At 44.7% G+C, this 24,838-nt stretch overlaps 2 protein-coding genes across 5 annotated transcripts in view; one reads left to right on the forward strand and one right to left on the reverse strand.

The window, feature by feature from the left end:
* The window catches only part of LOC142777500 (uncharacterized), a 116,469-nt gene that overhangs the window by 72,600 nt on the left and 19,031 nt on the right, over positions 1-24,838 (forward strand). The window lies entirely within an intron of this gene.
* Positions 8,789-24,838, reverse strand: part of LOC119175727 (SOSS complex subunit B1) — a 51,260-nt gene continuing 35,210 nt past the window's right edge. Inside the window, exon 7 of one of the 2 annotated variants that reach the window (XM_037426680.2) lies at positions 8,789-22,925. In XM_037426680.2, the coding sequence (XP_037282577.1) occupies positions 22,765-22,925 (161 nt within the window). In that variant the 3' untranslated portion in view covers positions 8,789-22,764. The remainder of the gene's footprint in view (positions 22,926-24,838) is intronic. The other variant, XM_075881980.1, reaches the window with a different exon arrangement.

Genomic DNA, 24,838 nt, shown 5'->3' on the forward strand with positions numbered 1-24,838 from the left:
CACAGGTATTCGAGTATACTAAAGATGTTGTGATGGCAGTCTTGGGGACGTCTTCCGGAGACACAGGTATCTGATGGTGTGCCCGCACAAGATAAATTTTCGAAAAATTGTGACCCCATGCATGCCGGTTAGCATGTCATGAATATGTGACACTGCTCAGCGCTCGATAGTCCCCGCAAATGCGCCAGTCAGCCGATGGCCACTTAGAAACCACGTGATTCAGGCCGATTCGAAAGAAGACAGATGAGCAACATTCTTCCAAGGCACGAACGTTGGTCGCCCTCAGTGCCTGCTCAAGGCATTTCCCGAGAGCTCACAGAGATTTAAGCATTTGTGCACAGCGTACTCGAACTTGTTATGGTACATAGTTTCTGACGTTTCATAGGAGACTGCAAAGAACTTGGACTGGGTGACTGTGATGCTGTGAGGAGTCTATGAGAAGCGAGATTTCGCTCTTCATCTCATGAAGCTGCTCATGTAGAGACTGTTCACTTGTGATGCCTGCGACAGATGTGGGAGCTACCGCCAAGAGCTTGTCGGCTAGTTTGGCCAGTTTGGGTAGATCGTTCTCAATTGAAGCACCGAGTACCATTCTGACGTTTGGCAGAATTTTCTGTAGAAATATTTCTTGGAGCAGCAGGCTGTCAAGACCATTGGCTTTGTTGCCCAATAATTGCTGCATCAGGGTGTCTACCAATTACATTTTTCCAAATTCCCTGACTTTTCCAGGTTTTCCATGACCATTTCAAGCAAACTCCATGACCGGTACGTCTGCTTGGAAGAAACTGCGCACTGGAAAACAAACTCCTGAGCGGTAAAAAGAAATTATGAGGCGCTCATATAAAATGGAAACCATGCTGCTTTATTGCATTCCCTTGTCTGAAAGCATTTTTTACAATAAATAAAATATTCAGACACAATAATTGTCCCTCGACAAACAGAAAAGCTTGTTTACTTGCATCGGCAATGCCTTCACTGTTTCAAGGATTCAATCTCTTGCTGCAGCATGGAGACCTGAAGCTGTGCGTCTTCCATCAGTTTTTGCTTCTTTGATTCAAGCTCTTTCACAAGAGCCGCAGTCCTCTTCTTTTTCCTTTCAGCATCCAATACGTCCAACCGTTCCTTCTTTTTCCTCTCCAGGTCTTCCTTCCATTTGATGTTGGAACTTCGAACCATGTCTATCATCTTGTCTGTTACGTCAACTTCTGCAACACCACCTGCTGCAGACACCTCATCGTACACTAACCTTTGTGCTACAAGTGACTTCTCCTTCATATTTTCCACAAGACATTTTTTGTTCACTGAAAATCCCCGCTCCACGGAAAAATTTCCATGTGAAAGGCACAGCACAATCTTCACAAACAGCAGTAGCTCTTTATGAGAACTTGCACAGAGTTCCACCCACAGCTTCTCCAAGCGCTCTCTTGCACAATCAAATTTTCGCAAACGCACTTGTGCAGTGCTGTTCGAGCACACTTGTACATATGATCTACTTGCTCTCTCTCCTTGTAGGCCTGTAAGGCGCCCATGCTCTATAAGTACTTCAAGTGCAATGTTTAGCTGCTTCTGGCCAGCTTCCACAGAAGCGGCACAAACTGCTGGGTTTAAGCAACTGTCCCCCCTTGTCAGCTTGTATTTCGGAGGTGATCTTTCGATTATCTTTGCTGAACAGGCCTTAATAAATAAGATGCATTCTTTTTTGACACTTACCACCGCAGTGTGAGATGGTTTAGTGATCTTTCGCAACTCACTTTTGGCGGCAAGGCCTATGTCAAAGGCAGCTATACCAATGATGTTGTTTGGGTTCTCCAGATCAATTTTTATCAGTTTTGAAAATGTGCCTGCAGCATCCAGCTTTTCCATTAGCACGATTCGTCCCGGCAGTGACCGCAACAGGCCGTCCAGTGCTGTTGCAAGAAAAGGTAGCATCGGCTTTTCTGTCTGAAACTCAGCCAAAAATGGCTCCAATTCTTCTGAAACTGAAAGCATAAAGGCCAGCTTTACTGGCAGCATCTCGTCTTTCACAGCCGTCTCGACATGAGCATAGCTGCCACACGCTGGAAGTTTCTTTTCTTTCTTGACATGCTCAACATATTTGACCACATTTGGGAGGACTTGCAGTGCCCTAGCAAGAGCCTTGCCATTTTCCAGCCAGCGCACTGAGCAAAACTTTAGCGGAAACAGTATGCTCCCTGTGAAATTGACATAGTCGGCTCGGCGTGCAGGGACGTTTTTGAACAAATTGTACAAGCTTCTAAGAAACACTACTGTGTTCCACTTTGTCACATTGTGGCCTGTTTTAAATGCACCACTCACAACGTGCAGTCCGCAGCTTCCAATGTCCACAATATTCTGATTTCCATCAGACGCAGAAAACTCTTGCTTCAACGACTTCAACAACTTCAAATTGACGTTTGGACCATCCATCGAAAGTTGAAGTATTTTTGCCGGCTCAATGTTCTCAGTGGCCTTTTTGAAAGCGGCAGCTAAATCTTCTGCGCGAGTGTGTCCTAAAAAACAGGACGTCCGGTAGCGGGTTTTGACAACGTCGTCAGCTGGGTCCCAAAACCTGATCAAAACGTCCATTTGCTCTTTCTGAGAAATTTTGTTCAGGGACTCGTCAAAAGCCACGACCACGTGTGGGACACTATGCAGCTTTGATAGCAGCCTGTTTCGGAAGTACGGGGCTATACCGTAACAAATTGTATAGCCAACTTTGTCCTTACCAAGTTGCAACTTCTTCGCGACGTCGCACGTGGGGAACATGATGGGAAAAAGCGCTGCTGACGCTGCTGCTGAACGAAACGATCCATGGGTCGCTATAGTGTTCAGACACCAAACAACTTCTGCTTTCGTGACACATTTTTTTGACCAGAAACCCATTTAAGGATGCCTTCCCGTCAGGCGCGACGGCCACCGGTTTAGCAGGCACGCTTTCAGCACTCGTGCTTGGCACAGTCGATACACATTCACTCGTAGTCGTAGCGGTCATGGAACACGGCAAGTTGGGTCCAGCACCGAAAAACGCGCGGATGTTTGTCTGGGAAGCACTTTGCACAATGCTCACAGCAGTTAGGTGTTTCTTGCTCACAGCGTGACTGGAGACAGCAGCGATGCCCATATTGCTAAGCGAGAAAGTGTTCTGGCATGCTGCACAGTGAGCCTTACTTTGATCGTTCGGCACTGCTCTAATCCATGAGGCGTGCTCGGATATTTCCGCGTTCACCCAATCAGGGTTAAACGAACACTTCTTCGCAAGAGGCATAGCAACTCACTGCATGCTCACGGCATCACAAGAAGAATGGCAATATGGCTGCAGCCCAGGCATCACGGAGGAAGGAAAAAGGTAAGGAGAGGGCATGCCCAGCCGGCGCAGGGCGTAAAAAGTGTGGCGTAAATGACATCATGGCGACCATATTCAGACGACACAATGGCGGCGTTGCTATGGTTACGTGTTGCGCAGTGGAGCTGGTCTAGCAGTGAACGGTCGCGGCTGGCGGCGGAATGTGTGCCTCCCCAGGTCTTGTGCTGAGCTGTGGCGGATAATATCTGTGCTCTGCGCCGCGTTATTGGTTACGCAGTGTTCTCCTGGCTGTTACATTACTCTTAGCAACGTTTACAAATCCTTTTGTCCATCACGGGGTTTCAACAGTGCGTAGAACAAGTGCATATCCATGTGTCGTGCGGCGGATGACGCGGATGAAGCAGTTAGTGTTCAGCGAAATTGCGTTGGGCACCATGACGAAGCTGAATGACGACGAACGCCTTGCAGGTCAGTGACGGTTGAGCAGTGCTCCTGCTTGTGACAACGGACGACGCTGTTGAGCCCAGCAAGAAGCCGTGAGGACCATGTGCACATACGTATTTTCGTGTTGTGTGTGTACAGTAACAACTTGCATGTGCGTATTAAAACACCTTTTCTGTTCCGCTTGGTACACTCTCCACCAGCACTGCATGTAATCTCAACGTAACAGCAACCACGTTCAACTGTCACTAGCACCGTGCTCAGTCACCACGGTCGCAGAATGCTGACGCCGGTGATTTTCACGCGGAACACGGACACGGTGGCAGGACGCTGCGTCGGCCGCGTGGCGGAATGCAACCGTAGAAGGCGCACGACCGATTGTGTTGTCTGTACAGTTGCTGAATTAATTACGTGAAAGCACTCGCCGTTGTCAGTGCATCTAGCGCGCGTTCTCTCGTAGTTGCTTCGTTGTCGGCGAGCTGTTACTCCCTGTTATTACTCGGACGAAGCGATTTCGTTGAAGCTGTCCCGCTGGCTCTGAGTGATGAGCTCGGTTCCATTAGTTTCGGATCGTCACGACACACGCGCTGCGCAGCCCACGTGCTTTCCGAGCCGGAGAGGGAGTCGCGCCTTCTGCTTCGCATTCATATGTAAACAAGAGAGGAGAATTTGCCTACTCAATATGGCCGACTTCCGGCTTCATCGCGGCTTCACAACGAGTGACGTCAGGGCCTCTCCTTACCTTTTCCTTCCTCCGTGTATGCACTGCTTTTTTTTTTGTAACTATGCTTCTGCTTAGCTGTTCTGTGTGGTTTAAGGAGCGATTTTTAAAGCTTTGATTAATGCTAATGAATATTTTCGTGACGATCTGAAAGACTACAGTCAGTTTCCATGACCTGGCCGGATTTTTCAGAAATTCCCTGACTTTTCCCCGACTTTTCCAGGCGTGTTCAAATTCCCTGACTTTTCCAGGTTTTCCAGGTTGGTAGACACCCTGTGCATATGATGCAGCAGCTGGCTTGGTTTTCTGTCACCAAGGTTTGCTTCATGGAGAAGCTTGTGCAGCCTTAGGCTTTCGGGGCAGCATGATCCTGTGAATGAGTTTTGCCCTCAATGCCCCATAAATGTCTGCTGGTGGGGAAATCAACTGATCTCAAATTTCGGTAGCAGTTCATGGTGGCATCTGCAGTGATGCAACATGCAGGAAAATGTGACTCCTTGAATTAACCACAGTGTAGGATCCTCGGTCCAAAAGGGAGGCAGTCTGACATCGACACTGGAAAAGTGTCAGTGTGTCATTGAGGCGTGTCTATAGCCTTTGCTGGTCATCCGGGTCACCAATGTTTCATTTCATTTTATTACCTTAAAGACCCCACTAGGGGGTGTTACATAAGGGGTGGATGTAGAGAAATTATACAAAAAAAAATGCTAACCATGTATGTTAATTGCGAGACAGACAATGTGTTACATTTTGTAAAAATAAACTCGGGCAGGTAATGGCGGCAGTGCTGTGGGAAAGGTCGTTCCATTCAGATGATGCCCGTGGAAAGAAGGAGGCAGAAAATGTCTTGGTGTGGCTGCGTGGACGGGTGACTTGTAGGGCATGACCGGTGCGATGAGATATGCGGGCTGGAGTGGTGATAAAGTCCGGTCGGTCACGTGAGCTGTAATCGAACTTATGGAACAGAGCCAGGGTGGCAATGCGACGACGAAGTGCAAGAGTTAATAGAGATGATTCTTCTTTCAATGATGACACACTGACATGATATGAATATGATGAATGAATAAATCGTACCTCGCGGTTCTGCAGTGCCTCAAGTGAATTTGTTAAGTAAGCCTGAGGCGGGCTCCAAATGGCAGCCGCATACTCAAGCTTTGGCCTGATAATAGATTTGTAGGCTAGAAGTTTCAGGTGTTTGGGAGCGTGGCGTAAATGACGTTTCAGAAATGCAAGTGATTTGTTAGCACCCGCTATTATGTTAGTGACATGCGCAACCCACATTAGATCATATGACAATGTTACACCTAGATACTTATAAGATTCGACTCTGTCCAAGTTAACATTACCGAGTATGTAAGAAAAAGTTAAAGGGTTTTGACGACGTGATGAGAAAAATAATGATTTGCATTTAGTTGGGTTAAGTGTCATGAGCCAATGGTCACACCATGCTTGAATAGAGTTAAGATCATGTTGAAGTGCTTGCTGCTCAGATGGATTAGTAATAGTACGATAAATGACGCAATCATCGGCGAACATGCGAATGTGACATGAAACGTGCAAAGGTAAGTCGTTAATGTATATTAGGAACAGTAGAGGACCTAACACCGAACCTTGGGGAACACCGGACGTAACTAGAAGAGGGTTAGAAACACACTCATTAACAAAAACTGATTGGGAGCGATTCCTCAGAAATGCTGCAATCCAATTAAGAACGTTAGGGTTAATGTTTAAGATAGAAAGTTTAAAAAGAAGGAGCTGATGTGACACTTTATCGAACGCTTTAGCTAAATCTAAAAAGATGGCATCAGTTTGCTGGTTACAGTCTAAGTTTAAGTGTAAATCATGAAGGAAGTTAGCTAGCCGAGTTTCACAGCATAGACCTTTGCGAAAACCGTGCTGTGAAGGATTAAAAAAATCATTTAAGTCTAGAAAGGTCATGATTTGTGAATAAATGACATGTTCGATGATTTTGCATGGTATACTTGTTAACGAGATTGGACGATAATTTAATGGTGACTGCTTACTGCCAGATTTATGGATGGGAACGACCTTTCCCACTTTCCAGTCATCGGGCAAGTGACCTGTTGAAAGAGATTGAGAAAACAAAAGACACAAGAAAGCAGCCGAAATGTTCTTGGTATTAAGTAAAAACTTCGAATTAATTTCGTCGAAACCAGCTGATGATGTTAACTTGAGACATTCTATGCAAGATATTATGCCATCAATGGAAAGTACAATGTCAGGCATTGGTAGTTCGCTGGTAATACACCGAGATCTTAGTACAATCGGAGGCATGGCATGGTCATTAGTAAATACATTAGCGAAGGCGGTGTTAAATACGTCCGCACATTCTGCGTTACTTATAACATCATTGTTTTCATTAGCTAGTGTTATCTTGTGTTTTTGTTCTGGGTTAATCACCCGCCAAAGTTGCTTAGGATTTTGTGTTAGTGTACAAGAAAGGTCATTGTGAAAAAACTTGTACTTAGCGTTTTGTATTGCCGTGAGGTATTCGGTTTCCGCTGAGTAGTACTTATCCCACAGCAGTGGGTTGTTGCTCTGTTTAGCAGCTCGGCAATGTCTTTTTTTTTTTTCATTTTCTAGTCACTTCAGTGATTTGTTGAACCATGGTTTGTTTTTGTTAGCACGGAAACTACATACCGGAATATACTTCTCAATTAGCTCTAGCACTTTGCTCTGTGCGGGACGTGAGCCCAACTGGAAATCGGCACGGAGAAGCTAGTAGCGCGTCCCTGAATGACTAACAACAACTCTTCATTTCAGCGATTGTGCAACCAGTACGGCGTGGTCGCGCACCCTTACACCACTTCTTTTTCATCACACGCAATGCGATAAGTTTTCACCGAAAAGGTGGGAAGGGGTGTCTGGCTGCTCTTATGCGACCGTGAAGCCACCACAGGTACAAGGTGCAAACATTAGCTACTTCTTGTGACAGCTAGAAGCTCCTCCCCATTCTTTGTATGCTTTTCACAATGACGTTGTGCTGTGATGATAATTTCAAGTGTTCTACAGCGTGACTGAAATTGTGAAAGCTAGAATACACTTTCTTGTGTTTGCCACTTCATTTGCATGAAGACACTGCTTACATGCTGTAGTGCCTGCAAGAGCAGCCGAAAGATAGGTGTGTGGTGCACTACAACATGTAAAAAAATCGCTTGTCTGTGTGTTATTACAAGTTTCTCACTACCAATAAAGATAATACACCCAACCATACATAACAAACGCCACACACAAACATGGCAGTGCTGGTACATTCTCAAAAGGCAGAACCAGAAGTGCTCTCCTCCTTTTTAAATAGTTTGAGAGAAAGTATCCTGCGGCACCACCAAGAAAACTATGGCATTCTTCAAGGCCACAAAATTTCCAAACCAATATCCTTTGTTATCTTGTTTTTGAGGCAACGTTAAAGCAATTTTTCAGCAAATTTATGAAGGAATCCACACCATTGGGTAGATGGCTCAGAATTCGGGAGTATCCTGAGCAAATTGGAAGTTGGCAAGTGTTCTAATGGCAACACAGAATACGGAACATTGGAATACCTTCCCGTCAAAGTACGCTGTCTTATGAAACCTGTCTAGAGCTCAATGCATGTATGGTAGATTAGAAAACACAATACTGACTTTTCAAGAATAAGATTCTCCACAACTAAATATCTTGCTAAGTAATGCAGATAGTGGAAATACTCCCTGGGTTATTCCACTTGCCGATCTGCAATCAGTTACAATGTACTCAGCAGCAGACTACCAGAAGAAAAAGAAGCATGAGGACAGCAGAGGACTGTCGATGATTGATTGATTTGCAAGGTTAAACGTCCCAAAACCACCAAATGATTATGAGGGTTGCGTAGTGGAGGGCTCCAGAAATTTCGACCCCCTGGGGTTCTTTAACGTGCACCCAAATCTGAGCACACGGGCCTACCACATTTCCGCCTCCATCGGAAATGCAGCCGCCGCAGCCGGGATTTGAACCCGCGACCTGCGGGTCAGCAGCCGAGTACCTTAGCCACTAGACCACCGCGGCGGGGCCAGCAGAGGAATGTCCAAAAATACTATCGATATGTCATGGCCTTAGAAATAAATAGCAGAACTTATATGCTTGCAAAAAGACTATAGGTTGGGGTAGTCGGAATGACTTCATCATTATTAAAAAAAAAAACACTGGACAAGAGGATGACACTTCGTTATAGCAATTTCCTAAGCATACTGTCATACTCTTCCCCCCCCCCCTTTTTCGTTTCATAATTTTGTATGTTGCTTTTTCTGATGAAAGCCCTCAAAGTGTTGCCAGTAACTACACAAAACTTACAATAGCATCAACAAGGGTCTTTTTATTTTACATTCACAATAATAAAACCTGCCAAACATTTTACATGCATTCATATAGGTGGTAAAACAGGCGCTAGAGTTGTGCAGAAATGCGGAAAGCTCTTCGCAATCATATACGCCTAAAAAAATTACTTTCACAGTAAGAGCAAGTCGATCAATGTGATAGCACGAGACTAATGTTATACAGAGTAAGGCTGGTAGCTAACTCTTTTAGATCCAGCCTCCTGTAACTCTACAAAACCATGGTGTAAGATAACAGGGCCGCTACAGAGAGAGATGAGGATTTACCACCATCTCTTCCTGTTGCTAGTGAAGCATGTAGAAGGGTATACAAGCCGTCCCATGATGCGGTTGTTACATGAAGCATTCATTTAACAAGCGCGCAGGTTGAGCTGCTCGACGAAACAAAAGCCACATGGCTAAGTGTGACAAGAAAAACTGCAGGCGATGATGATAGGGCTTTCGCACATTTTAACAAAGCAGGCGCATAGAAAAAAACACGGGCATTCTGATGATGATGATGACAGCGGCACGTACGGAACTGGGCATCGTTTCCACAGCAGTGAGAACTTTTTAAAATCGCTAATCTTTATTTTTAAGCATTATCGAGATGTAAGGGTTATAAAATTTGTTATTGTTCTGAAACATTCAGTATTCTGAAAATTTACATAAAATCAATAGATGTTTAGAAGAAAATATTCCAAAAAATTGTTCATCTGCAAAAATTGTTAATCTGAGGTTCATTATAACAATATTTGACTAATATACCGGGTGTTAAAAGTTAAGCTTTATGATTTGATTTTTTTTAATTAGGCGCTCAAAGGCACGTGAGAACTCCTTGTGCAAATAATGAGCGGCCAGGAGGACAGAAAATTGAATGCTAATTATTGCTGTCTGTAGACCAATGAACTCGTTACTGGCTGCGGTAAGTTGGCATGTTTATATTGGAAAATACAATGTAAACAGTCGTTTTTGTACACAGTTTCAGTTGGAAAATTTTTTTTAGCACGCCTATGCTCCGAGATATCCGGCTCTAAAGTTCGAATTCTTTTCGCATCATTATGCATGCAAGAGGGTGAGGGTCTACGTAAAGCTCCCCTTTAAAGTGACGCATCTGTTGCGTGTGGTGTTTAGTGTGTGAAGAAGGTGAAAGCGTAAGCATACATGATAATTACTCTTGCCCTCTCGGCCGGCGAAATCAAAATGTGACAGCGCGGTGCACCACGAGCCTTACGCATTTTCCTGATGAACGCGATAACAGGAGACAATTTTTCGCGACGTTTTTTCGTGACTTTAGTCACACGGGAACATCTTGTGAACACATTAGCTTGACGGTCCTGTACTAGGGTGCCTCCGGTGGCATAGCGCCTCTGCATTGAAGGTCTACCAAGGAAATCCACGTGGAGTCCCTTCGAGCTAATATGGCTGCTTCTGGCATGAGGTATTCCACCAAAGAAAAAGATGTGGTACTTGCAGTGTGCAATGGCTGAAGTTAATGGCAATGCTTCGTTAACAATGGAGCTTTAAGCGTATCGCCACCCACACAGTCCCCTTTCCAAGAAGGCCCACATTCATAAACCTATTTTGACACTTTTGCACAACAGGCTCTGTCCCCCTTCTAAGGCGGACCACGAAAGCAACCGTCGATGAAGATTTTGAAATCAACGTTGTCACGTGCATATCCTCAATGCCAGAACTCGGCATGTGACAGATTGTCTATCAGGGCAATCGCAGCATCGAAACAGTCACAAATGTTCTAAAAAAGCACAAGTTCCATCCATACCACGTTTACCTTCATCAGGACCTATATGAGGCAGGCTTTGGAAGGCAAGTTGACTTCTGCTATTGGGGCCTCATCAAACTGATGAGTGCGGCGAGTTGGGCAGGTTGGTAACGATGCATGACTAAGAAATCTTAGCGCCACAGAACGGAAACAAATCGTGTTGTCTACGTTTCTTTCTTTTGTTTCCGTTCTGTGGCGCTAAGATTTCTTAGTCAGGCCTCATCAAAACTGATCAAGAAAATGACTTTTCGCACAGAATAATTTGGATTGATGAAGCTCAGTTTTGCCAAAATGGAAGTGTTCATCTTCACAACACCCATTATCGGTCACAAAAAAACCCACATTGGCTGAAGCAGCACAGGCATCAAGTTCACTGGAGTGTGAATGTGTGGTGCAGCATACTCGGCAACAGGATCATCAGACCTCCCTTTTTCAAGGTTAACTTGAACGGAAAGACGTAGTATACAGACGAAGTATCGTCAGGCTTCGACATGTGCACATACATTTGTATGGCAATCCATTAGCAAAAAGTAACGTGGCTATACATGAAATGCGTTACCATCGTACGTCCAGCCGAGCACGCCCCTAGCTAGTTGCGTGCAGTGCATCGCCTACTAAGCTCACTCCATCAGCGCCACATCCTGTAACGTTTACGCATACATTTGCTCTTGCGTAGACAGACAGACCGACAGCGAACTTTAATAGAACCAGAGGAGTTAGTGCAGGACCCTCTAACGAGGGGCCGTTGTAAATGCTGGCCACTCCTCTGGATTGCCTGGATTTGCCTGCCGAGTTCTGTACTTCTGATCGCCTCCTCCCATTTGGCTTCGCTTGAGAGAAGGTTGTTAGGCAGCGCGGGCCATCGCCAGAGCATGTGAGGCATAGAGCAGAAGGTTTCATAGCAGTCAGGGCAGCTAGGGTCAACGTCTGCGTATATTTTACTTAGGAATCCCTGCGACGAGAAAGACCCCATCTGCAACATTTTCAAGGTAGCTGACTGTGCCCTGCTGAGCTTCGCGTGAGGAAGAAGATATATTATTCTGCCAAGTTGATAATGTGTGGTTATTAAAGACGATAGTCTTTCTTAAGGACCTTCGATGCAAAACTTTTGATCTGTCTGTCTGTGCATTTGTCTGTTTGTCCACTCTTACCAGCATCGGGTACTTGAAACGGCCGACCCCATCCACAGTGCCCACCAATGTTGCTCAAGATTTAGCGTTCATACTAGTGCAATTGCTAATTAAAAGCAATTATTGCACATGTCTGGGGCACCATAACAAGTATATATTCTGCAGGTGAATGTTTTACTAGAAAAGGCATACATAAGTAATTTTAAGGACCGTAGCGCTTACCACGCTACGCTGACTATGCAACACTTGCACGAAAAGGCGAGTGTTTCCAACGCTTTGCTAAGATGAGACGGTGGTGAAACCTACCCGTCGCCTTGCATTCTACATTTCATCACCTCTGAGACGGGCGCGCACACCCGTCTCAGAGTCGCGCTACGTTTTCCAAGAAAACTGCCAGATGGCGCTCATGTCTCACTAGTGACATTTATTAGTTTGTGCGTGTGTGTTTGATTTTTTGTTTTTGTGTTGTTTTTGTTTGTTTTTCTTTTGCCACTTCAAGGGAGAGGTGCACATACATTGAACACGCAAATTTTTGTAGTAGAGTTTAGACTCACTTTTTCGTTGGGCAGGGCTCGAGTTTTGTAATTATCAAGTGAGACAAGTCATAGGGACAATTGGTGTCAGAAAGACATGGTTAAAAAGACTAAAGTGTTCAGCATGCGGGTGGGTTTGAAAGTAGACACAAGTGTAGAAGCGGAAGGAGAAGAGGCTGACGCGAAATGTAGGCAATGTAAGGTCGAGGAAAAAATGGAGAAAATGATGGTTGCCCAGAGTGACCTGCTGATGAGAATCACCGAGCTCGAGACTGCGTTGGCGCAGAGCAAGAGAAAACGAGGGCTATGGGAGAAAGGCTGAAGTCCGCCGAGGAAGCACTAGCCACGGTGAACAGAGGAGCGGCCTACGGAGAGAACAGTAGGGAACCAGCAACCAGAACGGCGGAGAAGAAAGAGCAAGCAAGTTTGGAAAAAACAGGTTCAGCTGGTTCAATTGTCGCAAGGCCCAGCTTCAGCGAAGTAGTGGTGGGGCTGGGAGGAGACAAAGCAGCCGGCGTCACAGGTGCAAGTAACCCCCAGGTGCGGGACGCTCCAGTTGAAAAGTCACAGCATGTGATAATCGCCGGGGACTCGAATCTAAATTGATGCACAGAAGCCATCAAAGAGAGGGTAAGAGGTGACAAGAGGGTTGCAGTAGGGGCGTTCCCAGGGCGCAAACTAGAAGCAGTCATGAGGCAAGCGAGCGCAAAACTCAAAACTACAGCTGATAGACGAAACCTCGTGATAATTTCAGGTGGTTTAAACGATGTCTTAAATGAAGATACAGCAGGACTAGCAACCACACTGGCGAAAGGCGTCGACATGCGCACCACTTCTCCTCAGGTACAGGTAGTGATATGCACGATACCGGAGGTACCAGTGCGTGATAGCAACCTGCGCAGAGCGGTTATCAACGCAAACCAAGAGATATGGCGGATGAGTCGAGAGAAAGGCTTTGAGGTGGTGGAAATAAACAGAGAGGTGCATAGGTGGGGTGGTTTCCAACGAGACAGAATTCACTTCGATGGGCGGCTAGGTCATGAGGTGGGTTGGCGACTTGCAGGACGTGCAGTAGCTTTTTGCGGGGGCAAGCGGGCCCTTCGGGGTGCAGGATAGCTAGTAACGAGGAAAACAACCAGGGAGAGTCTTTGACAGGTGGTATGGACAGATACGATTCCAAAGTGGCACCAGTATCTAAGATAGGTAGAGTCCGGGGCAGAAATAAACATAGCCACGAGCGCCGAGCCAATACAGACATAGGGTATATTAACATGCAGGGTGGTAGGAACAGGCTGAAGTGGGAAAAGATAGAAGAACAGCTAAGGGAGGAGAGGCCAATGGTATACGGTTTTGTAGAAAGACATCTCAGGGACATGGAACAACCTCCTAACAATGCGGACTACGCGTGGGAATATTGTAATAGAACAGAAGGCAGCAGAAAGGGGGGCGGTATTGGGGCATTCATTCATAAAAGTACAGACTGGCAAAGGGTCAACGGGAGTGCAAGGAACATTTATGGCTAAATGGGAAAGTGGCAGGGCAAATGACACTCCTTGGTTTCGTGTACTTGTGGACGGTAGCAAAGGCCAGAGAGGAAAACCAGGCAATGGTAGAGTGTATATCAAATGACATTCAGGAGTTAGAAGGAGAGTGTGAGATAATTATACTAGGAGATATGAATGCGCACATAGAAGATATAGATGGGTATACTGACCCGACAAGCAAAATAATCATGGATATACGTGAAAGGCTTGATTTGATCATTTGCAACAGTACCGAGAAGTGTGAAGGGCAAATAACATGGGAGGTAGGAAGGCTGCAGTCGACGATAGATTACGCATTGATGTCACATAGGATGTATGATAAGCTCAGAGGAATGCACATGGATGAAGGTGGCTCCAGAAGTCTCGGTAGTGATCACATATCAAGGTAAGTTTTGGAAGAGCAGTGAAAGTGGGAAGGAGACAAGATGAGCAACTACAGGAAAATTTTTATTCAGAAAGGCAAAATGAAATAGCCACTAAACAAATTGAGAAAGTAATCACTGAAGATAATAAAACAGTGTGGACATACACGAATCTAATTAGACTGTGAGCTAGAGCTTGCTAAGGCACGTGACAAGTCACCCCAGAAAAGAAGACACAAACCCAAAAGTTGGTGAGATGAGGAACTTGAGAGAGGCATAGAAAAACGTCAGGAAGCCTCTAGGAAACACAGACATGCTAAGCAGCGGGGTGAACCGACAGATGATATTGAAAGAAAATGGGAATCTTTCTAAGCTGTAGAAGGGATGCATCCCTTCTGATCAATGAAAAGATTGGAAGAAAGGGAGCTCAGTGGCTGGCAGAAGTACATAAAAAAGATAGAAAGGCAGCTGCGAAATTTTGGAACCATCTAAACTCCCTAAGAAATGAGACGAGCCTAGAGCAGAGGTTTATAACTACAGCTCAAAATGCTAGGCTGGAAGGGGAAGAAACTATTGAATATATAAGAACAAGGGTGACAGAAAAATTTTAACAAAGAAGTGCTTTATGCACCACAATAGACAAGGGTGAATCAAGTGGTGCAATGACTCCATTTTTACCAGAGTGGTAAAGGGCTGAGAAAAGGGTTCCTATTAGTACATCAACAGGCCCAGATGGCATTCCAATTATGCTGATAAAGACATTAGGTTCGAAGTCTAAGCAGGCTTTGAGAGAGGCAGTGAGCAAAATAATAATCTATGGGGAAGTTCCCAATGGATGGAAACTTAGCAGGATGAACATAATCTATAAAGGGGGACAAAGCTGACATCCGTCAACTACCGTCCTATCAGTGGTCTACAGTGGTCTACATCAGTGGTCTACAGGCTGGTGATGCAGATTATTAAGCAAACACTGCAGGCATGAATAGAGGATGAAGGGGTGCTGGGAGAACTGCAGAATGGGTTTCGGAAACACAGGAGGTTGGAAGACAATCTGTTCTGACTGACGCAGTGCATCAAAATAGCAGAAAAGGAGCACAGGCCCCTGTGGCTAGCATTTTTGGATATCAAGGGAGCGTACGATAGCGTGGTTCAAGAGGAATTGTGAGGAATACTGGACACACTAGGCGTGGAAGATGTAGTCACTAATCTATTAAAGGATATCTATAAAGGTAACAAAATCGTTATATAGTGGGAAGAACAGGTATCCAAGCCTGCAGAGGTAAAACGGGGGCTTAGGCAGGGTTGTCCCCTGTCACCCTTATTATTCATGATGTACCTACAAGGATTAGAGGCCAAATCAGAGAGAAGTGGACTGGGCTTCAACCTCTCTTTCGTCAAACAAGGAAAACCCATTGAACAGGCACTACCAGCATTGATGTACACAGATGATATAGTGCTAATGGCCGACAACAAGGAAGATTTGCAGAGATTGGTGGACATCTGCGGTAATGAGGGAGATAGGTTAGATTTTAGATTCAGTAAGGAAAAATCAGCAGTCATGATTTTTAATGACAATGAAGGTAGTGAGCTTAGAATGCAGGAGGTCACACTAGAGATAACAGATAAGTACAAATATCTGGGCGTATGGACAAGCAATGGGGCCGAGTACCTAAGGGAACACGAAATACATTGACGACTAAAGGTAACAGGAATGCAGCGGTAATGAAAAACAGGGCACTGTGAAATTACAATAAGTACGATTTTTTGAGAGGAATATCGAAAAGGATCATGGTTCCTGGTCTGACGTTCGGCAATGCGGTCTTGTGCATGAGATCAGAAGTTCAAGCAAGATTAGAAATTAAGCAACATGGAATAGGTAGGCTTGCCTTAGGAGCTCACAAGCATACACCAAATCAGGGAGTACAAGGTTATACGGTATGGACATCATTTGAGGGCAGGGAAGCTAGCAGCAAGATAAAATTTGAGAAGCGATTGAGAGAAATGGGGGAGGAGCGTTGGGCTAGGAAGGTATTCAGCTACATGTACATGAAGAATGTCAATACAAAATGGAAGAAGGGAACCAGAAAATTGACTGGTAAATACTTAGAAAACAGCAGGTGGCCAAACCAAAAAGAATTATCGGTTAAGAATAAGGTGAAGGAAGCCGAGACCGATATGTGGAGAATCGGCATGATTAAGAAGTCCGCACTAGAGATCTATCGAACTTTTAAGCAGGAAATTAACAAGGAAAGAATCTATGATAATACTAGGGGTAGTTCTCTACTGTTTGAGGCCAGGACGGGAGTACTGGAAACCAAGACATATCGGGCCAAATACGAAGGGGTAGACACGGTATGCAGTGCGTGTGGAGAGAAAAAAAACTGCCGTACACTTGATTATGTTCTGTAAACGACTTCACCCTATAGTTCAGGATGATGAAGCAGAGTTTTTCAAAGCACTGGGGTTTAGGGACAGGGAGGGCAGAATAGACTTTAAGCGGGTAGAATTAACTAGAAGGAGGTTATCCGATTGGTGGCTAAAGCCAAAGCATGAGTGAAAATTAAACCCTTCACTGCAAAGTACGAATACTCAACCTTACTGTATAAAGGAAAAAAAATAAATCTAGTTTTTGGTTCATTAAGTATTACGGCTTGGTGGCGCTAGCCACCGCCCGATCTAAAGGATACAGCCATATCCATCCATCTATCAGTGACGTGATTTTATGCGCTGGTTTGCCTCCGCTGCATGCTCGAGGTACTCTAACGCAGCGGCTCCATAATACCTTTCACCAATTTTCTTGTGCAGAACATCAAATGAATGTTTTGTTCACTCTCTCCACATGCAAGACTATCGTCTTTCAACGACATTTGCAGATTAACAGGCAGAGACGGGGCCAATTTTTTTTCATTAAATGTGAGTAGTGCATCGTTCTGCTGAGGCCTTTCCTGCTCCTCCTTAGCTTCCAGACCACCGAGGCGCGTAAGTTCTCGTTCATGATCATGGGCCAGCTCGTTGAGGTTTGGGAAGTCTTCGAGAACGTTCTTCCCCATGGGAGCGGCAAGCCAAGTAATAACATAATAACCTGGATGGACAAGCCCTCTTTTCTAGAATAAAGACCGGCTCTCGAGTGACGTTGCCCGATTGGTAAGCTGTAATTGCATCTCTTGAGTCTGTGTAAATGTAGGAACGCTCTGGGTCGGACAAGGCCAGCACAACCGCGATTCGCTGTGCTATACCCAGGGTGGCCGCCTTTACTGAAGCAGAGGAGTAAAGCACCTCCCTCCTGTCTCTAACCGACAACGCGAACATTCTATGTTGCCGTACTGCACTGCGTCGACAAAGACGGCGGAGTCAATGTCATCCCTAATTCTATTCAGGATGGTTTGTGCACGGGTTTTGCGCCTACCCTCGTCATGTTGTGGATGTACGTTTTTGGGGAAGGACCCCACCATGTAGGCCGCTCTTGTTTCCCGACTCAGTGTTGTTCGCCGTTCCTCTGTAAGCCTAGAAGATATTACGAGCTCGTCAAGGATTCTCCTGCCTGCCGAGGTCGACGATAGCCTAACCACCTGGGCAGTGACCTGCGCCTCTATGATCTTGTCGATGTTATTAAGCATACCAAGTTCATCTGGCTTCTCAGTGCTCATACAGGTCGGCAAGCCAAGTGCCTTCTTTATGCTCTTATGCATGAGCGTATTTAACTTCCTCTTTTCTGTTTTGGTCCATACTAGAGCAGACGCCACATAGTTAACATGACTCATGAGAAATGCATGGTACATTCTCGGAAGGTTCTCCTCACCTAAACCCTTATTTCAGTTGGACACCCTAGCGATTAACCTCAGCATGTTCTTCGTTTTGGCTGCAACGTGGCTAATTGTTCTGGCATTACAGCCCCTCGCATCTATGAGCAGGCCTAGTATCTAGACTGAGTCAACTATAGGAATTTTTGCCCACTCGTGTATAATGCCACAGGTAGCTGGTTGAGGGGTGTTAGAGCCCTAACCCCTTGTCTAGCCGGCCTGTAAAGTAACAGCTCTGATTTACTGGAAGACAGCATGAAACTCGTGTCTGCGAGATAGGTTTCTGTCACGTCCAAGGCCGCCTGTAAAGCTTGCTCCATTTCTGCTAGGGAACCCCCTGGGCACCAAATCTTAATGTCATCTGCGTATAGTGCGTGACCTATGCCCCGGAGGCCACCCAGTCTGTCTGAAAGACCCTTCATCACTACATTGAAGAGCAGTGGTGAAATGACTGATTCCTGGGGGGTACCCCGAGGCCCCAACCTGTACTCGCTCGACCGAATCTGCTCCACCTGAATACAGGCAGTTCTGTTCACAAGGAATGACCTAACGAAGGCCTGCAATTTGACTCCAAAGCCTATTCCTGCCGTGGCCTGCAGTATGTATCGATGGCACACTGTGTCAAATGCCTTAGTGAGATCGAGAGCTAGAATACCTCGCACGTCCCGAGTGCCACTATCAAATATTCGCTTCCTCAGCATTACCATAACATCCTTGCATAGAGATATTGTTTTGATATTAAGGTGTGAAGACTATTTTGTCGAGCCAATGCGACGGTGGCGAGTTGCCTTCGCTTCCACAAGCGACGCGCACTTGTGGTTTCGCGCACAAGAGTGCGGCAGCGGATATTGTGGTCGGTACGCTTACAGAACCGTAACAGCGCTAAACCACTAAGCCACGCGTACATGATTTAGATTGATTGAGATGTTTATTGTTGGCAGGTTTGTCGCGATAACCTGCCGCCGCACTCGTCGGTAGCCGTCATTGCTCCTGCGAATTTCCATGCAGACATCACCGCAGTCGCACCGAAGTCTTAGTAATCACTGCATCATCTACTGAGGCTTTTATGGCAAATGCGTAGAATCGCAAGTTCTTCGCAGTAACATTAAAAATAAATAGTCATGAATATTAAGATTCAAATTAATTCGAATACAAATATTACAAATGCAATATTCGACCAGTATTCGAAACTTTTGAATATTCGCACACTCCTAAATATTAAGTGCTGTCATTCATGCCTTGTCTGCAGTCTCCCTGAATGACCTGCGATAAGTATGGTTTCAGCACAATGGAGCACCACCACATTTTTCTACCAGTGCAATGAACTGGTTGGACAGATGTTTTCCACAACACAGGACTGGCCGCACAGGAGCAATGTTTTGGCCACCAACATTACCTGACCTTTCTCCGCTCGACTTTTTCCTTTGAGGCTACATTAAAGATCGAGTTTACGTAACAGAGCCCAGAGATGTTATTGACATGAAGGACAGAATAACATCTGCCTGTGCGAGTATTCCTGTAGAAGTAGTGTGCCGAGTCATCAAGTCGACGCAAGAGCGGTTCGTGCTTTGCGTTGCTGCCAAAGGCAGGCATTTTGAACACTTTTTGGGCATTGACGTCTTGAGAGGCGGAGAGTTTAGATGAGATTTGTGCATGAACGAAATAAGCTTATGTAGCAGCAGAAAATATGCGTTAGCAAGGATAAAACTGTTTCAGTTAATATTGGTGGAGTTGTTGCTCTTGACTTCAATAAAAGTAACAGTACTCGGACATCAGGAGTCACACTATTCACGAAGCCCGGACAACGACCACGCATGCTTCTCTAGTCGTTATTGCGTACGTGCACTGGCATCCAGATTCTCCGCTTGCACCATTATCTCGGCATGGTATCTGCCACTATCATTAGAGGCTCTGCAGTCGCGTGTTATGACACTGGTTGGAAGGGTTCTTCGATTTTAAAGACGATAGTCTTTCTTGGGAACCTTTGACACAAAAATTTTGGTCTGTCTGTCAGTACATTTGTTTGTTTGTCCACCCTTAACGGTACCGGGTACTTTAAACGACCTCATCAGCAGCGCCTACCAATGTTGCTCAAGATTCAGCGTTCATACTTGTGCGATTGTCAATTAAAAAGCAATTGCGCATATCTGTGGCACCATAACAACACGTATATATTCTGCATGTGCGTCTTTTACTAGAAAAGGCATACATAAGTAATTATAAGGACCGTAGCGTTTATCACGCTGCGCTGACCATGCAACACTTGCACGAAAAGGCGAGTGTTTCCAACGCTTTCCTAAGACGACACAGTGGTGGCACCTACCTGTCACCTTGCATTCTACACCTTATCACCTTTGAGACGGGTGCGCACACCCATCTCCGAGCCGCGCGCTTTGTTTTCCAAAAAAACTGCCAGATGGCACTCATGTCTCACGTGTGACGTGATTTGATGCGCTCGTTCGCCTCCGCTGCACGTTCGAGGCATTCTAACGCAGCGCCTCCAGAACACCATTCATCGATTTTCCTTTGCAGAACATCGAATAAATGCTTTGTTTCCTCTCTTTACACGCAAGACTATCATCTTTCGACGACATTTGCAGATTCACATGCAGATATGGGGCCAATTTTTTTATTTTGACGGCCGAGAGGGCAAGGCAAAGTGTTATGTATGCCTACCCTTCCACCCTCTTCACATACTAAACAGGGCACACAACAGATGCGTCACTTTAGGGCAGAGGTTTGCACTGACCTTCACTTTCTTGCAAGCGTAGTCATGCGAAATACAATTAAACTTTAAAGCCGGACACCTCGGAGCACAGGCGTGCTAGAAAAAAATCTTCCACCTGAAACTGTGTAGAAACACCACTGCCTACATTTTTTCAATATAAATATGCCAACTTACCACAGCCAGTAAAAAATTAATAATTAAATTTTAGTTGATTGGGCTACTGACAGCAATAATTATCATCCAATTTTCTGTCCACCTGGCCGCTCAACTTATTCATGGAAGTGTTTCTCAGATTCCTTCGAGCGCCTAACTTTAAAAAAAAAATCGTAAAGCTTAACTTTGAACACCCGGTACAATGCTCCCAGTCCAATTAGCATACAAATCGTATCATACCAAACAATTTACACACAATGATTTTTGCAGCAATGACTCAAATAATGCTCTCATTTGCATTCGATCCAGTTCCGAGATTCACAATTCCCTGACCCATAGAAAGTACTAATGCAGAGGGTGTGTACTTTAACATTGAAGTAATTTCGTGGAATATTTTTCATGCACGAATAGATGTTTTTAGCTCAGAGGTAAAACGTAAAGCTGCTACATAAACAAAAAAAGTACTTTTTGCTAATAAGTGATTGAAGATTCTGTAGTTCAACTAAGCAGTGCACTAAAAGTGCAATGGGTACCATCATCATCATTTCATGTTATCAGCGTAAAACAGCAGGGCTTTTGATGAGCATTTTTGACGTGAGCCTGACCGTAATTGGCAAAAGAAATTGCAGCAAAGAAATACGTACAGTAATGCAAAGCATTCAGAAAAGCGGCGATGGTTTGAAAGGGTGGGGTAGGATACCTGTGCTACAAAACAGTAGAACATTGACTTTGCATGAATTCAAACCCACTTAAGCCTCGGCAAAAATATCCTCATGGATGTTTAAACAAAAAAAACCAAGAACATACACAGACAAGCATCAGTTTTTGACTGCTCCCCACAACCAGTGAACAATATAGCCGGCAATTTACAAAGGAACTCATACATGCATTTTGACACTCTCATACTGCAACTGATTTCTATAAATCCACTGACAACATCTCTTTCTAGTATGAACAGAATCACTACAAAAACATTAACAGCAATAAAAAAAATTCCTCACACTCCTACCCACACCACACCAGCTTCAACATACAGAAACAATTATCCTACATTTAATCAAGCTAACACTACATTATGCAACCAGTGCAGAGAAAAATACTTCCAGAATGTTCTGCAGTGAAATAGGGATGCTACATCATGAGGCACAAGCTTCCTTTTTTTTTTCTGTTTCCAACTATTAAAGCAGAAATGCCATCATTAAATGCATGTTTTTTGAAGTTAGTGAGTACAACTACTCAATATCGAAAACATTTTACTCCTGAACTAATTGTAAGAGCTTTTGGATAGTCAAGGCCCTGCCAAGTGGCACCAGGACAAGTGCCACGTACCTGCTGCACTGGTGGCATTATCTGCCTTTAAAAACTGAGGCAATTACTCTTGATAAATCGTACAACCTTGCTGTCTACCTTGACGACTTCATGTGCAGATGAAAAAACTAGGCCCCGCCAAGTGGCACCAGGACAAGTGCCACATGCTTGCAGCACTGGTGGCACTATCTGCCTTTCAAAACTGAGGCAATTACTCTTGATAAATTGTACAACCTTGCTGTCTACTTTGACCACTTTATGTGCAGATGAAAAAAGTAGGCTCACGTCCAGCGTGGCGGTGTTAATTATGACTCGAATTGGGTGGAGCTAAGTGCATCTATACTATACACTACAGAACAGACTTAGATACATAATGGCTGCTGTTTTACATAATTAAGTGTGCTATTGCGCTTTCCTCAAACCATGGAATTTAGGTGCCAGCTACCATAAGTAGGCACGGAACATAATCAGGTGCACACAGTGTAGCCAATGCAAACAACCCTGATGTTTCTGCCTGGTGACCAAATGCTGACAACCGCATGATGGCACTCCATGGTTGACCAGTGTTGTTTCAAAGAGAAAGAGAGGGTTGGGGAGGTACAGTACATTGGCTACCTCCGGTTGGGCCTTGGAGCCTTGGCACTAGGCACTCCTGCATTGATGCCAAACCCATTGTTGTGACTGGGCAGAGGCATGCGCATGGAGCCATAAGGCATTCCTTGACGGCCTCCTCCTCGCGGGGCGAAGCCTAGCCCACCAGGGTGGCCATTGCCTGTAGAGAAAAAGCATGTGTGGTTTAACAGACTTGCCAAACAGCAATCATGAATGCAAAAGTATATTGTGAATATGATTGGCAATAGTCATAAAACTAACATCAGAAGGAAGCGAGAACAAGAGTAAAATGCTGAACAAGCTTTTACCGATTACCGACTTTCTTAAAGTTACCGATTTCTTTTTAAATTTATAGCTGTGATGGATTTGCCTTCAGCGACATGCATTATGCATGTTTGGCCACCATAAGTCAAATCGACGCGGTGAATCATTTCCCCCAATTTTTGGCACCAAAAGAAAAAAAAAACATTGCAAAACACAAGAGGGGGGTCCCAAACGCAAACATCGGCTTTACGGTCTCATAATGGCTTGGAGTAGCCAAACACACGAGGCTAGGGTTTCCCACTATGGTGAGTCTCAAAGGGGGGGGGGCCAAACGCTCCTGAAATTTTGAGTCATCAAAACTAACTAGCAAAAATATCGATTTCCGTCAAAACAACTCGCATATGTCTTCACTCGTGAACGAACAATCGGCACAGCTGGCTGCCGTGAAAGCGCTAGTCAAGGATTTGCTACGTTGTTGGATTCTTTGGATAGGAACACCAAAACTCTTATAGGCTTCTTTATTGCCCCCTATCTACCGCTGCAGCAGCCCCGTGCCCTCGGAGCTCGAAGATCGCTATCGCATTGCCGCGACTGTGGTTTTGCGCGCAGTGGTTGTGACAAACGGAATATGAGAGGGTGTTTATCATTTCTTGTGGATTTATTCAAAAACACGGAGCCCTACTTGTAACACACGAGATCGAGCCCCTAGCATGGTAGCAGTTTTGCATGTGTGACCGTACTCTTTATATGTTCATGTGTTAAAAAAATAATAAATACTATAAAAGAAATATGTTACATGCTATATCAGCTATATTTATAACATGCTCATTATATACTATATCTGGTAATATTTCAGTAAAATGATAGATCGAAAATGTGATTTTCTTGAATATATGACAGCATACTTGCGACAATTCAATCTGATCTTTTACACTTCTGGTTCATTCAAACAAATTTCTTATTTGTTACATCGGACTACTGTTTTTAGTGCACTTTTAAAGGCTGCTCGATTCAAGTTGCACCACTTTGTCAATTCTTCTAATTCATAATCTTTGCTTTTTTGTACCGAAAATATTCACTGCCTCTATTATATCTAGATGCACCTTCCCATCTATTTTTAGAATAGCCAGAAATAAAGCCAATTACCTGCTTGAACTTGTCAAAGTGGTCAAACCCGTGAGCAGAAAATAAGAATAGGCAACCTTCATGTTCCATTTCAGTGCCTTTTTAATGGGTGCCAGCTCCTAGCAATATGTGAATTTTTGCTTCACCTGAATAGGCTTTAAAGTGAACAAAGACTGTTCTGTACAAGATATGTGCTATAGTGTAACATACCCAGAAGAAAAGCTTGCTCTTTCAATCATTTAAGCTCATCCGACAATTGGGTTGTATGGCCTTTGCACCGTCACATTGCCAACAGAGATTGCAGGGGCCACACAATGAGAAGCACGTGTTTGAGGTCTCCTCTGCCAAATGCTGCAATGATCCCAGCTCGTCACAAAAAAAAAGTCAGCTCTAATTGACCGATTCAATTTTACATTTATTTGGCCCTTATCTTTACTAAACTTACACTCGAACACCATATCTATGCAACACCACTCATACTCGTGACTCCCTCATTTCTATAGTAGCTTTATTATCGTCCTGGTTTTCAGACAGTGCAGAAAACCTACTTCTGTTTGGCAAGAAGCAAACCAAAAGTTGCTCAGCAACAGACATAGCGTTGCTAGGTACTAACACCATGAAAAGACTGGGTATGAACGCAATAATCTGCCAACTCTGCTTTTTCTGAAACGTCCTGAATTTGTG

This window comes from Rhipicephalus microplus, chromosome X (genome assembly GCF_043290135.1).
Source record: "Rhipicephalus microplus isolate Deutch F79 chromosome X, USDA_Rmic, whole genome shotgun sequence".
Classification (NCBI taxonomy): domain Eukaryota; kingdom Metazoa; phylum Arthropoda; class Arachnida; order Ixodida; family Ixodidae; genus Rhipicephalus; species Rhipicephalus microplus.